This window comes from Betta splendens, chromosome 14 (assembly GCF_900634795.4).
Source record: "Betta splendens chromosome 14, fBetSpl5.4, whole genome shotgun sequence".
NCBI lineage: Eukaryota > Metazoa > Chordata > Actinopteri > Anabantiformes > Osphronemidae > Betta > Betta splendens.
Window position 1 is genome coordinate 12,272,681 of NC_040894.2, and position 14,858 is coordinate 12,287,538.

General features: G+C 39.1%; 1 protein-coding gene across 15 annotated transcripts in view; it reads right to left on the reverse strand.

Annotated features, from left to right (window-relative positions):
* The window catches only part of LOC114869027 (peripheral-type benzodiazepine receptor-associated protein 1), a 38,334-nt gene that overhangs the window by 21,487 nt on the left and 1,989 nt on the right, over nucleotides 1-14,858 (reverse strand). For 11 of the 15 annotated variants that reach the window (XM_055502194.1, XM_055502193.1, XM_055502196.1 and 8 more), the window contains exons 3-7: nucleotides 11,463-11,681; nucleotides 3,079-3,186; nucleotides 2,624-2,752; nucleotides 2,082-2,258; nucleotides 1,225-1,407 (exon numbers count right to left, since the gene is read on the reverse strand). In XM_055502194.1, coding sequence (XP_055358169.1) covers nucleotides 1,225-1,407; nucleotides 2,082-2,258; nucleotides 2,624-2,752; nucleotides 3,079-3,186; nucleotides 11,463-11,681 — 816 coding nt within the window. Of the gene's footprint in view, nucleotides 1-1,224; nucleotides 1,408-2,081; nucleotides 2,259-2,623; nucleotides 2,753-3,078; nucleotides 3,187-11,462; nucleotides 11,682-12,319; nucleotides 14,825-14,858 lie in introns of those variants that run through there. The other 4 variants (XM_055502198.1, XM_029172809.3, XM_029172812.3 and 1 more) reach the window with 2 other exon arrangements.

Sequence of the window (14,858 nt, forward strand, 5' to 3'; positions counted from 1 at the left end):
TTCAGTGTGATACTGATTAGTTTCCAGTCCTACTTCTCAACCTTGAGTCCTGCACAGCTTCAGTCACACATTTGAGAAACACATGAGGTTAGCCAATTAGTCCAAGTGAGCACTAAGACCTTTATACAGAGACAACAGAACTGAGAAGATGACCTACCCCTTTCCTGTGATCTACGACAATGTCAACCCTTCCCTTGGCCTGCTAGTTTCCAGTGCAGGATGAGATAGAAAAGTCTTTGCTGCGGCTTGAATCTTACCTACCACCCAAAACCCTCTCACCGCTGCCACAGCAACATAGAGAGGATTACTGGACTGTACCATTCCGTTGTCAGAGGGGATTAGAGTTCACACAACATGGCCCCTTTCTGGGCGTGCGCGTGTCACTGGGAGTGCGTGTGTGCATCCCACAAATGTAGGAGATTACCACAACGGCATTCTCATCTCAAGTCCGCAGGCAGTGGCAAATTTCTGCATGAAACGTATACACAGTAACTGTCCCTTTAACGTTTACCTCTCAAGAGGATTTCAGGGAAATTACATTTTCCTATATTACAGATGTTCACTGGTGTGGATAAATACAGTTTTACAAATAATGCTCACACTGTGTCACGTAACCAATTATTCCTGATTCATGTGCATGTTTTGTTCAGTGACCTATAACTGGGTGCATCACTCAACTGGTGAAGAACTGTTTCCAAGATTTAAACACGGAGGAGGTCAGTATTAAATGCAGAGAGGATCAGGTTGTGTGACTTTAGTATCTTTGATCAGGCCCAAGTTCAAGACAGGGAATCATCTCATTATGGCTTGTGGCAGATTAGTATTGAGTCCAGCGACAAGCCATTATATAACACTGCAACACAGCATCTGTGCCAACATACACGAGCAACATTTTACACTACCAAACAACCTGTAATCCTAGAAACCATCACTGTTCATACTTCTTTGTCTAAATATATAATCTGCTTTGTACTCATTTAAAAATACACAATACTAACTCTTATCACAGCAGTTGTTTTAGTCATTCTTGCAGCTGTGTTTTGTGTAACACGTGCATCATTTTGCTAATTTCCATTTGAAAAATGAGCCGCAATGCACATCACCAATAAAAACCCTTTGATCCTTTGATAATGTATTGCTATTTTGAAGTTTAAAGTGTGTAACATTGCGCAACATAAGCTGTATTTTGTTGGTTTCGTCAACAGGGGTCAGTGTTTGGCTCACCTTCTCCACCCCCTCCTCGTTCCCTGTTTCTGCGCACTTTTCAGGGCAACTGAAGTCAGGACAATGATCCTGCTGCTGTCTGGATGATGTGACAGACAACTGCCTTTGGAGCCGCAGCACCTCCCTCTGAGACTCCCTGAGCAGCTTCTCAATTTCCAATCTGCCAGATGGCATAGGGGAGCCCTATACAGACATAAGCACATACTGTATGCTTTGAAGGAAACTGTACAATAATCAAGCCACGCCACATTGTCCTTACTTACTAACTTTCTCACACCTGTAACTAGAAGAAAGTACAGGTAGAAGAAATGCTTTATACTTATACTATAAAAAAGAGCTGTAAAACTGATTCTGAGACGTGGCTTTTTAAAAAATGTATATTTACTAGTATTATTTAATATTAAATTATTATTTATTATTTCAAGCCAACTACATACTGTATAACCAAAGTCATTCGCACAAACATGCACAAGCCAACTAAACATAAGACTCTCACATTCAGAAGATGTGACTCTTAGACTGCTACATCAGTCATTTCAAACAGGCACTTAGAAAGACAGCCTATTTCTGCACCGTCACCTAAACATCAGCACTGACGTAGCCTTTATAAGACAGGCTTAAGTGGGAGTTAAGATGAGCAATACCCACATTGTCCAGCAGAGAGAGAGCTTGAGGCATTGTTAGGCTATTACATTACTGTGTTGATAAAACAGTAGGCACATGTTGAGTATACTTCAAAATAACTGAAGATCGGAAATTTATTAAGAGAGAGAGGTGGATTAAATTTATACCATTTAGCAGCCACATCTTAGTGTCTACTGAGTACCACAGTTACTGGCAAATAGTGCAATCAATACCTTAGTGATGCCCAGTCGTTCCTCCAGGCCCTGGCACTCCTGCTGTAGGGCAGCAATCTCTTTGTCCTTAGACAGCAGTGAATCAGCGTGTTGGGCGAGGTCACGAGCTCGCTGACGGGCAAATGCCCTTTTGTACTGTTCCACTGATCCAGTTCTGATTAATGATGGCGAATTTACCTGTTTAAAATCAAGAATGTAAAAAATTACATATATATTAATAACAAGAGACCATTTCAGAGGTGTATAAAATACACTTTTGGTAATAGTGAACATATACACTATATAAATAGTTATATATAAGTTGTTATAGCTGTGTTTAAAAGTACCCACTATAATAAAAAGGAGTTGACATACTGTACATTTCACAAAACATTTTGTATACAGTAATTTAGTATTTAATGCAATTAGTTTCTACTAATTACTATTCCATTTGCCTTATTAGCAGACATTATTTTCTGACTGGTGGTATGGTACAGATCTGGTTCTGAGTGGGGAGAAACAAGCTGTGAAAATGTCACAGAAATTCTTTCCACTTGTTATACCACTTTGAGGTTGGCTTCCTGTAGTTTTCGTGCTCTCTCCTCCAGCCTCTTTGCGAGAAAGGCCAACTCTGTATTCTTTCTCCTTAGCCGCCTGACCTTCTCCTCAGTCTCTGGGGCACTGCTCTTCCGCTAAATACAAAGGAAACAAAAACATGATCACGAGACAATGACTGTAGCAAATACTAACAAAGCAGTAGCCAACACAAAGTCACACAATCCAGGAAGGAATATCAAGTGGTTTCAAGAGAGTCTGAGGCACACATTCTGATACTGCCTTTTCTCTGTGTATCATCTTTCTCTGTCACCACTGCAAACTATTTACTGCTAACATTCAAAGTGACTGCCTACAGCATTTGTAAACTAAAATTTAACAAATGTACAGAGGCATGTGCAGACCTTCGTGCAGCTGATCTACTGTACTAGGAAGTCTTTAGTCAAACTTCATTTAGTCTTACCAGCAGGACATTTTCCTCCCTTAGTGTGGCACAAGTCTTCTCCAGTTCATCGAGGGCTTGCAAAAGTTCAGAGTTCTTACGGACCAACAACCCACAGTCTGTACCATTCTGAAAAAGCACAACAAACCCAGACACTCTTTCAGACACATAAACTATGTGTTGTACTGTAACTATAACAGATATATTGATTTTAGTTTTAGTTGAATCAAGCTCTCTCTCTAAAGGTACAGACAAGTGTTCCCTCGCCGTCAGCTCACATTAGCTACTGTATCTCTTTGTAAACACTGGCTAGCAGCAGACGAACAGACGACATGACTGAAAGGACTTTTCATTTGTTTAAGTTTAGCTTAGGACTGGAGCTGAACATTTATTATACTCTACTGCAGTAACTCATTATAAAAGAACTGTGTAGAGGCAGTGAAAAAGGAGCAAAAAAAGGAGCAAGCTACACTCTAACCTTACATTATATTATCATTTGAGATCTAACACTATAACAAGTGTTACAACTAATGTCCCTATGTTTAGGTCATTTAACACATGGTCAAAACCTGTAGTGCAACCTAATGTGCAATAACGTAAAGGACAGCAGCAGTCATAGGTTTTGATTACTCTTAAGTGCAAATCACCGCACTCTCATTCTATTAGACAGGACCACCAATTAACTGTGATTTCAAGCCTTTTAATAGATTTTTACTTTGGGTCAATTCCAGCTTTTAACAGTCTCCATGGAATGAAAGAGTGAAGAGTCCTATTTTAGCTGTGTGCCATTGTTCACAGTAGTGGAAACAGATGGACATTCACCTTCAGTCACTTCCAATTGACTGATTGACTAATGGCCAGTTTGCTGAAACACTTGAGTGTTAATAGTGCAGCCACATACCACAGCACTGGGAAACATTTTGCATTTGTCTTGTTGCTTTTCAGGTTAATAGACTATTTAAAGTAAACAAAAAAAGTAAAACAAACAATTACAATACATTGACTGTACTGTAGTTAGCTGTCATGCACTAAAATTAATCAATATCTTTGTATTTTTAGTATCTGATATTGTGTGATAAGCCTGGGTGGCACACTAATTAGATTGTTATCTTGAGAGCATTAAATGAAGAGACAGCTGAACAAAGGAGCTGCGTGGCAGAAAGTCAATGTGGTGATCAAATACTGTCATGGATGATAAACATCCATGACAGGACCTTCTGTTTACAAAACCCTAGAACGTTTTTCCTTGCTTCAGTATCCAGGATGTGCTAGATGAGAAGACCTGGCAGGCATGAACATAATGACTGTAGTAGGAGCAGATGGACAAAGTGAACATATAAGCTGCAGGTGAGGGGAGGGTTTTAACTTACAGACCACATGGTCACCTGTACACACTTAGGCAGCTTATACAATCCACTATGTAGCATATAGCTGCACGTGGGAAACGCCAGTAACACACAACATTAGATAGCCAAATATAAATATTATGTGATCAACCATCAGGGGTGATTATATTGGTAACTGGATTTTGTGGCACCTCTGACGATTTTAACTATATTTTCCTGTTATTTAATATGTATGTATGTATGTATGTATGTATGTATATATAAGACTAATGACCTGCTCTTTTCAAAACCAGCAGCTGAGGCTTGAGGGCGTCCATTTACCAATATCATTCTGATGGCAGGACTGAACATCCTGTCTGAATATCTAGTTAGTGAGTCACAAACTAGTGCCAGAAACTCAACAGGGTTTCAAGGTAAAACCATACAATTAGACAGACAAGTGGGCTGGGACATTTCGATAAAAAGATTTATAAAAAGTACCAGAAATGTATATAATCGACGAAAAGATTTTGAATGTCTAAAATAGACACTAAAGTCTGCAGTTAAAGCAAAGATACAATTTGTAACTGTAGGCAAAAAAAGATGCTTAATAGACACTGGCATTTTTAATCAGTACAGCTACAGTACGTAGTCAGCAAGTATGTCCTCGTTAAACTTCGATGATCTCCTTCGGCACTACGATGAGTAAAAATCAGTGCATCACCTTACTGTTGGTTCACTTGATAAATGCATTACACAGAACAAATGTTACCTAACCGTAAACATGAAAGTGCAGGCCAATTGCAAATATTCATTTAAATGGCTCAAAGCCAGATTATGCAGCCTCAGCTCCCCCATGATCTTCTGTCCTTGAAAGATTCCTCCATCACTTCAGCCAGGCCCAGTGTCCAAACCTTCCTCTCAGGACGACCACGCAAAGTGCAATCAATCACGTCATGGGAAGGCCAGCCAGACTGAATTCAGCCTCTGCCTACCTCCATTCTGATTCTAATGATCTTGGAAACCGTCCATGTCTCGTAATCGTTCCCTAAGAGCCATAATGAAATACTTTAATGTATGAGGTAATGTTTGCTTCCTATAAAACTAAAACACACTCTTTCTTCACTCACTGCAACAGAAAAGCGCTGCAGGTGGTGAGGTCTGTTCAAGGCTAGGCATTAGCATTCAGTCAGTTCTCCTCTCTTACTGCAGTTCTGTTTTCACGTGGGCCTGGCTCAGCAAGCAAGACAGCTGTAAACTCAGTAGCAGGAGGGCAGGGGTCTCTAGACAAACGTCTGTCAGAGCAGTCTGAAGCCCAGGCGGGACAGACGGGCCTAATTGAGCCATCTCTCTTTGCCCGGCTTGAATTTTGTTTACACTAATTGCAAACACACACTTGCTACATACTGTGCATACTACATTGACATTGTTCATGATAAAGACACCATCTAAAATGTCTAGATAACAGTGGGAGTATGTGTTTTTTTTCCTTTTTATTTCTAACGATAGATAAATATTTAAAATTCTCTTTAGTGTTATTTGTTTTATTTGCATGCATCCAAAGTAGAATATTCTATTATATTACAGTTATTATATTTGTAAAGGTCAAAATCAGAAGGACAAACTCCAGGAAATTTTGCAATTACATTTTGACTTAAATGCAGAAACAACCTAAGTGAAGTCACTCTACCTTTAATAATAAAATAAAAAAAGGCTATGAGGAAAAAAATAAAAAAAGGAATAGCACCAAAAGGGACTACAAATAATCAGTTAGTTTTATCGCTAGTAACAAGCTGACACTGACAAGTCTGAGCATTGTAAAGGGAGCACATAGATATGTCTCTAGATTATCTAGGTCGTTTGCAGTTTTATATGCCACAGAGGACAACGATGAAAACGCCTTGGGGGTTTTCTGCAACTCATGTTCGAGGGCACGTTATTAGCACCACGTCAAAGACAAGACCTAACACAAATACTGTACAACTGTTGACAAATTAAAATAATAAGACACAGCAAATACAATGGGTAAAAATTTAAGTACTGTGGCTATAATTTGTATCAGTACTGTATGTGTGCAATTAAACACCTAAAGAGCAAAACAACTGCTGTATAAGCTAAGGCTAAAGCTTATTTCTTCACGTTCAAGTGACAGCTTTGTTAGAGCAGTAAATCAAACATAACATTGGGTCTGTTGTGTCTGTTGACGTGAATTTATGCCCTAGAGCACTTCATCTTTTTTGTAGGAAACGCTGAATTCAACACATTCATAAATTTGTAAAGTACACAAAAGAAGCATATAAATTAACTGTTTATAAAAAGGCCAGACTACATAGAAAGAAAGAGTAGCTAAGATGTTTGGTACAATACAGTATTTGCCTATTAATAGAGATTTAAATAGCTCATTAAATTTTCAGGAGCCTATTCCTACATATTCATAAGGTGACACAACCTGATTATCCTTTTGTCTGGCATCCACAGACAGCTTTGTATGGCAAATGGAAATCTACAGTGTGGTTCCACGGAAACCCTGGAATCAGCATTTCTTGCTGACAGCTACAGTAAAAATTCCCCACTATAACCCTGTAGGGAGACTGCAAGACAAATAGCACGCACTTTGTCATTGGTAAGACTTTGTAATGCAAAACCAAACACAAAAGAACGTGCATTACTGTAGCCAAAGATCATAGAATCATTATTCCAAACCATGCAGTCATAGGGTCTACGTTTGAAGCAATACTTCAATTCACTGTGGACTATGAACAAGTTTTACTGTCCAATTGTTTCACCTCTTGCTAATGTTATTCAGTCATATTGCCAAAAATAACACGAAGTGTACTACAAAAAGAGCAAACAGTGCTTTTTATTGCAATACATCTAGCATTTTCCATAACATGTATGTCTCTCTCTACATTTGAATTACTTTTACTGTATAATTCCCTATTTCTAATAGCACACAGTGCCAACTGGATTCTGGAAATGTGCCTTACGTAATTAATCTGTCTTTTGCCAGCACTAATACAAGAGTAGGACCCTACCAGACACTCAAATAAAATCCAGGTAAGGAAAGGAAAAATAGCCTATTGTGCCATATTAAGAAAACACGAAGTCCATTATTTACACCACTCCTGAATAAAGCACAATTACTTTTTTTTAAATATATGGAAAATAAACACAGTTTTTGTGTCATGGGGTGTTTTTATTAGCAGCAGCTCCTCTCCCTCTACTCATATATAAATCATAAAGGAACCCTCCTAAATGTCCTCTCAAATCCCCTCCTGTATTTATCACGACCCATCTCTCCAGGGTACCTGACGATGACAGATTATGGGGTCTCTCATACAGCGTTGGAGAACAAAGAGACCCCCCCCTTTTATTCCTCCTCTTCCCTTCAGCCATCTAGCAATATACCTCCAATGCACCTCATGAAAATAAAATGCACATACATTACAGCACAGAATTCTATGTGGTATAAACTGTGGTTTGCATTTAGTCTTTGGATGTAAACCAGAAAACCCAGGATTTCAAACAGTACACCGTAGTGTCACTTAGTCACTTATTTACAGGTTATGAGGATTAGTAACAAATAACGAGTAAGAAAATCAAGACGATGACAATGTTGTAGCACAAATAATAAATACATTACCGCTTCATGCTTGAGATGTTATCTTTACTATGGCTTGGAGGTCTCCCCCTACAAAGCTATTATACCACTGCTGTGTTATGCCAGTGCAGTAATTAAAACCCATACTAACATGGATGCCTTATCATCCCTTAGCCTACAAATAAAAATTTCACTGTCCCCACGCCTCCAAGAGTTTAATAAGGCATCAGACATGCAGGGAACATCTGGCCCTTAAAAAGTTAAAAGATGAGCAGAAGGAGGGGGTCAACAAATTATACTGTTTAATGCCGTGTCAGCAGAAAAGAAAAAAGAGGAGGACAGAATGTAGTGTAGATGATTTGTCTCTCCCCTGACCCTCCGCAGGCTCAAGCCTGAGAGCTTCATAATATAACCCTTAATCTTGTCAAAGAAAATTGCATATGCATACAAGCTTCAACCCCCTGCCAAGAACAACTTAATACGAGGCATATAAAACAGACACAGGAATTATTTTACTTCACACGCTTTAACATTTGCAGTCATGCTAGGCGACATTAACTCACAGATCAGGAGAGTTAGAAAGCTAGTATTGGTTCTTCAAGAATTAATAAAGTAACCTTGTTAAAAATTATAATATTATAATCAATAACAATTTAATTCTACAGACAAACCTGCTCTCTATAAACTATACTGAACCACCAATTAAGTTAATTAAACAAATGCATTGAGGTCTGGTAAGAGTGCTGCCACTCCTAATGTTCACTTCATCACAGTCTTGCCAGAAGCCAGCATCTCACCACTTGGAGCTGAAAAATTCCAGCATGGTAACAGAATCCTAAGCAGTCCTCACACATAAACTACGCTACAGTACTGTACATGCATGAACCACAAACTCCAGACAATGTGCTGAACGGATTCTCCAGACACGGAAACGCTGTTTCACACATGTAGCACACAACATATTGTCTATGACAGATGTATTATCACTTTAAGAAGAGGTCTGTTTGGTTGTTACAAGGTGGCGATTGTTGGACAGGAAACAAGATGTACAGTGCGGAAATCACTGTTTATCAATTGTTTATAGTCGAGTTTAGCTGGAGTTTTGGTTTCAGCATCAATGTTGTTTTTAACGAGATAGTATTTAATAAGCGGTAGATTAAGATCAGTACAGATTATGCAAGTTTGTCTACAACGCAGCAAGCACACACAATCTAGACATGAGTGCAGGAGACAAGAAACCTATACAAATCACATTCAGTAAACATACATCTGGTGGTGGCGCTTCAGTAATAAAAGGCCAGGGTGACCTTTCCTGACATTAAGATGGCCGAAAGAATGAGTCTCCTTTTCCCCCTTCAGGCAAAAAACATTTCCCCTGGTGAGGGGAAACACGGGTAATCATGGGTTTAATCTCAACAGCAGTTTGGGAGGAGGACCAGAAATGCCACGGAGCTTAGGGCTCTGCAGGACAAATATAAAAAGGTTATAGGTTTTGGGTGCAGGCCAATAAACGCACACATAAAAATCTTTTATAAACCTATATAACGTTCTATAACCCTAAATACCTAGAGCTTTAAATTATAGTTCAACCATATGTTTAGCTGTTTAGCACATTCATTATTATATAGTGTACGTCAATGTGAACCTCAAATGTATCGCGACAAGCTGGAGTTGAGAATGACAGTGAACACAATGGCAGAGCCTTTTTCCACAGAGAGATGCTGTACCAGACAGCAGACAGACAGGGATGTTTGGGCCGCGATATGGTGAGAGACCAATACTCCAGAGATTTCTGTCTTACTGCTCTTTAAATTATTCACAAGTCATAAAATAGCTGGTCAAAATGCTCTTAAACAAAAAAACCTCTTGGTTATAAGACGCCACAGAAACGTACAGAATTTCACATAATTTGCTCCACATAGTCCAGTACTAAAACAGCCCATAAAACAAGTCATGTTACATGACCTCAGGCACTACAGCTGGTGGAATACATGCCCAGTTCACTGATAATAGAAGAGGCTGACAGTGGCTAGTAGTACATTATGTACGGTACAGGAAGTCCTGCTAACTGAGGAAGGAAGGAAATTCCTAAAACGCTGATGTGTCGTGAAGTTCAGTACACTGCTAGCAAAGCTATAAAAAAACCAAACAATGAATGAAAGACCACATTCAATGGATGTCAAACTGTGCCAGGCCCATCCAAGCTCCACTGTGTCTCGGGCTATAACTGAGCGATCATTTGTACTGTACCATTGTGAGTCACAAGACAAAGTATCACAAGACAAAGTATATCTTCTCAGCTGTATTATTTATTACAACAGCTCTAGTTGAAACTCACAACAATCACCAGTGAGATAAACATCCACTGTGGACCACAGAGATCTGATAATTAACATCACCTACACAGTAAACCTGTCCTCAGTCAAGAAATTCCATTTATGACATTCAAATCATGTGGGGTTTCGCTGAATATCAAACCTCCTTTCCCTGTTACAGTTTCACTCACTTTCTCTCTGTACAGTACCTGCTCATTCTCTGTCTTGTTGAATGATAAAGATGATGGTTTAATAATAACAACAATCTAAGAGGAACACCCCCCCCGGTCCAAAATAGCCAAATAATCATTTGTAATGCATCATTCTGTGCTCCCTCTCAGCATGTCTGGCCTCATATCATCTCCCAGGTTGTGCGTTGACAGTTCATTAGGGGCTTTTACTAGACTGTGATTGTTTCTGGTGGGGTAATGAAGTGTTGGGGGAGGGGAACACAGCAGGCAACACTGCACACAGATAAATGTCTTAAATGATGAAATCCTGTCTTAACTGAAGGTGCAAGGAAAAAAGCTGCTGTAAACGTGCTGTGGTACTTTCTCAGCTAACAGCAATTATGAGTTGTCATGCAGAGAATGCTGTAGTCATCTGAGTGACAGCTTAACATAGTTCAGTTTGATTCAGGTGTGTTTTTATACTGTCTAGTATGAAAACAGTATACTGCTTGTTGTGACCTCCCGTCTGACACTTCTAAACAGCTCCATATTGGCCAACTGTGTTCAAACAAGGAATACAACATGAAAACAATGCAGTTCATGAACAGTAATATTATACTGCTCAGTGTTTTCACATCATCTATTATACATAATCCTGCAACAGTCAGACTGCTCAGCTTTACTGCACGTTTCATAAAATTATGAATAACTCAGCAATATATTATTGACCGCAGTGTGAAAAGTCAATGTCAGTGCTGTCTTTTATTAAAGGCTAATGACCCTATAAGCAAAATCAGCGTTTGATATCTATATCTATTAATATTAATGAATTAAATTTGTTGAAGTTATTTGGTGCATTAACAAAAATATTTGTGTCAATTGGTGGTAATAATAAATATATAACTAATTGTCAAAGAATCTAAACATTTACTAATGAAACAAAAGTAAAATGTTAATGTTTAAATCAATGTAATAATTAATTAATACCACTTACCTTTTGTAACCCTTCTACTTCAAAACCATTCAGATTTGCGTACAGGGAGTGATGCCTCTTTCCCAACAATGATGTTGAAGTCACGTCAGCGGTGGTCGAGAGGAGTCTGGGTTGCATATTGACTTGCTCTTCTGGCCTCCTCAACTCTTGCTGGTGTTGCTCACATGCTTCCGGAGTCTCGTGGCTCTCCATCTCGATGTGTGCTGGCGCAGGCTCGATCTGCTCAGGTCGAGTATACAGGTCATACATTACTCTGTTTCAATTTTAAGAAGTGCAGATGAAAAAAAAAAAAGACCAAATGCAGTGGCCAGCCAAGACCGAGCCATTACAGGGTTTCCATCTGCTGGAGTGGAATAAGACAGATGAGCGCTGGCAGGGTGATGTTAAAATAGGAAAATATGTTGCTGCACTCGTCTCATCCAACAGTTCATACTGTAAGTAGTATCATCAAAGCTGAGGTGAGACGTCTAAAGCTGAGCAAAGGATGTTTTTTTTGTCATGCTTGTCAAAAACCCCAAATCAGATTTTATACATGTGTAAAATCTGTTTGACAAAACATGAGTTAAACTAGAACATGTGGTGATGGCTGGCGTGCATCTGACTTGTCCGAATTAGCATAGTTCCTGATAAACGAGGACTTGTAAAGTACTGGTTCTCCTCCCTTTCTGCGCTGTGACGTCTTTCAAAATTAGGGCAATCAGGTTTAAACGGATATCACCTTTTTATCGGCCGTGGCATTGAACAGTGCAGTAATTTACTGAATGTCACCGTCCTGGTAGCATTCTCGAGAATACTCTTACTACTGTGTATTAATGTGTAGCATTCAGAATGAGAGCCCTGCTCTCCACATGCCTTACCGCTGTTCCTTCATGCCTTATCGCTCTGTCATTTAAAGGGGATTTTCATAGGTACTTATCCAGAGAGTGGAAGACACTAGTCCCGTTCTGGTCCTACACTGATTCACCCGCATGTAGGCCCAAATAAAAAAGGCAAATTAGAAAAGACGTGCAATGGTGAAAAATCCACAACAACGACCCAACTAACAGGTCTCCATTCCCGCTCCTATTTTCTCAGTGTGGCTGAGATGTGGGTGGCATGTTGACTCTTCAACTGCGAGTCTGCTCTCATTCACGCCGCGGTGTCAAAAACCTTTCATCCAGATGCAATAGGACTTGACAGAGCCGTTTAATCCCATCTTGGTTACAGCGTCATATAGGTAAAGAAAGAGGACGAAGGGAAAAATGTGTAAGAGTGTCGCTGAGAGGAGGGGGGTAGGGACGACTGCTTCCGTCGTCCTATCACAAAAAGGCAGGCTTTAAGACGGGGCCCAATCATTATCACGTCTAGAGCTCGTTTCCATGGAGATGACGCTGGAATGATGTTGGCTGCCTATTGATTGTTCAAGAGACAGTGCACACTGCAACAGAGGCGGGCTGCATAAGGCAGGCAGAAGAACAAGCATGTCTAGCCCATACTTCTAATGTTTTAATGCAGTTAGGGGCCATAAAAACATGTAACGGTTGTCAGGGCAATAAAGCCTGCTCATGTTTTATTACTTCAGCATTAAAAAAACATGCTCATGTTTGTCTGACGCTGCACAAGAGCTGGTTTGTTCAGCTGCCCTCCAATCTACTATCAGGTAATACAGCTAATTGTCTGTCAAATGAGCAAGGCTCAATAAAATTCCTTTGTTGAGCACTGACCTGAATAGCAGCCGAGTGTGGAGTTTGTGCAAGGTACAATATGTGGAAGGACATTTTACAGCATCCTCACTGAACTCTAAAAAACTCTACAGTGTCAAGTCTATCTGGGTAAATCAATTTAAGGTTTACATATTAATGTGCTATTTAGTGATTTTAAATCAGATATGTATACATAAGACATAATAGAGTAATAAAAAAACAAAATTATTATTATATTGTACCATACTATATCTATATTGGGCAACTACTCCTAAACTGAATTCATGGCTAAAAATGGTGAAGTGTAGCCTCAGTTAAATAAAGAACTGTGACACAACTAATTAAGAAATACTAAACCATTTTCCTTGGTTTTCCGTGATAATTACCGTATTGCTAATTAAAAGAAAATAAAAAATGCTGATAACTTAACTCAGTTAAATCAGGGGGTGTAAGCTGGTCCCTAAACAGAACTGAACTTTCAACAATTAAGTACTGTAGAAAGGTGGCTGTCAAAGGTTAACAATGGCTCATGGCTAAAGTTGCTTAAAACGCTGAACGAACTCCGCTTAACAATATTTGAAAAAATTTATTCTGCTTCAGCTCCTCTGACATTTTATATTTACTGCCTGATTGACTGTTACTGTAACCACAAAAAGCACAACCACTGCCAAGTGCAGTTCCTGTGCTGTACACAACCCATGTACCTTATAGCATAGACAACTAGATAACCATTTAAGAAAAGCATCTAACATTGCTTTGCATAGAAATGGGCTGTAGCCAGGTCCATCATGGACCAGTAGCATTGACATCCTGTCACACAGACATGTTTTAATGCACCCTCCCCCTTGCATTCCTGTCATGAAACTGAAGAACATAAGATTAAATTTTACCCATTAAATTAGCACAGGGAGAGAAAAGAAGCATCCCTGGAATTTGGCAAAACATGGCAAAGATTTAATAGCTGTCAGCTGTCTGTGATGTCACAGTATAAAAAGCAAAATAGAAAACACTTTGATTAAGATTAAGATTATGAAACAACAAAATTGTGTCATGCTTTAGCACTGTGTTGTAACGTATAATAAACAACCAATTAGGAACTGTTGTTTACAGCAGAAACATCAAGCATAAATAAATTATTTACCAATCTGTATATTCTTAATCCAAAATTTAAAACACAAAGGCACATTCACCCACTTCTGCAAGCTGAAGATCCACCCTCCTGTAATGCCTCCTACAGTATGCTATGCTATCCTTTAAGTAATGAAAATCAAATCAAAGAAGTAATGGGACTGAAAAGACCACATTTGGTCTTGGATCAGATGACTCTCTCTGATGCTTAGAGGAGCAAGGGAATCGAGACAGGTGATTTTTGATGTGAGGATTTTTCTTGTGACCCTGATGCAGGTGTGCTCTGGTTAATTGAGTTTGTCATCTAATTTAGTAAGAACTACAGAACACAGAACACCTTAATGCAAACACAGGGAAACTAAGAATACTGTCTTTGTTGTAAAGCAGCATCTAGTGATCATATACAGCAAATACGATGACAATTAAAAAGAAAAATGCAAAACTATGATATTAAACTGTGGCTGTACTGTAAAAACGGTATGCTTTATGAAAATACGCTGGAGAGACCATGATTACTAAAAACATTTCATAGACTCTGTACTCCATAACGTCTATTAACATGATGTAAACATTCATACAGTACTGT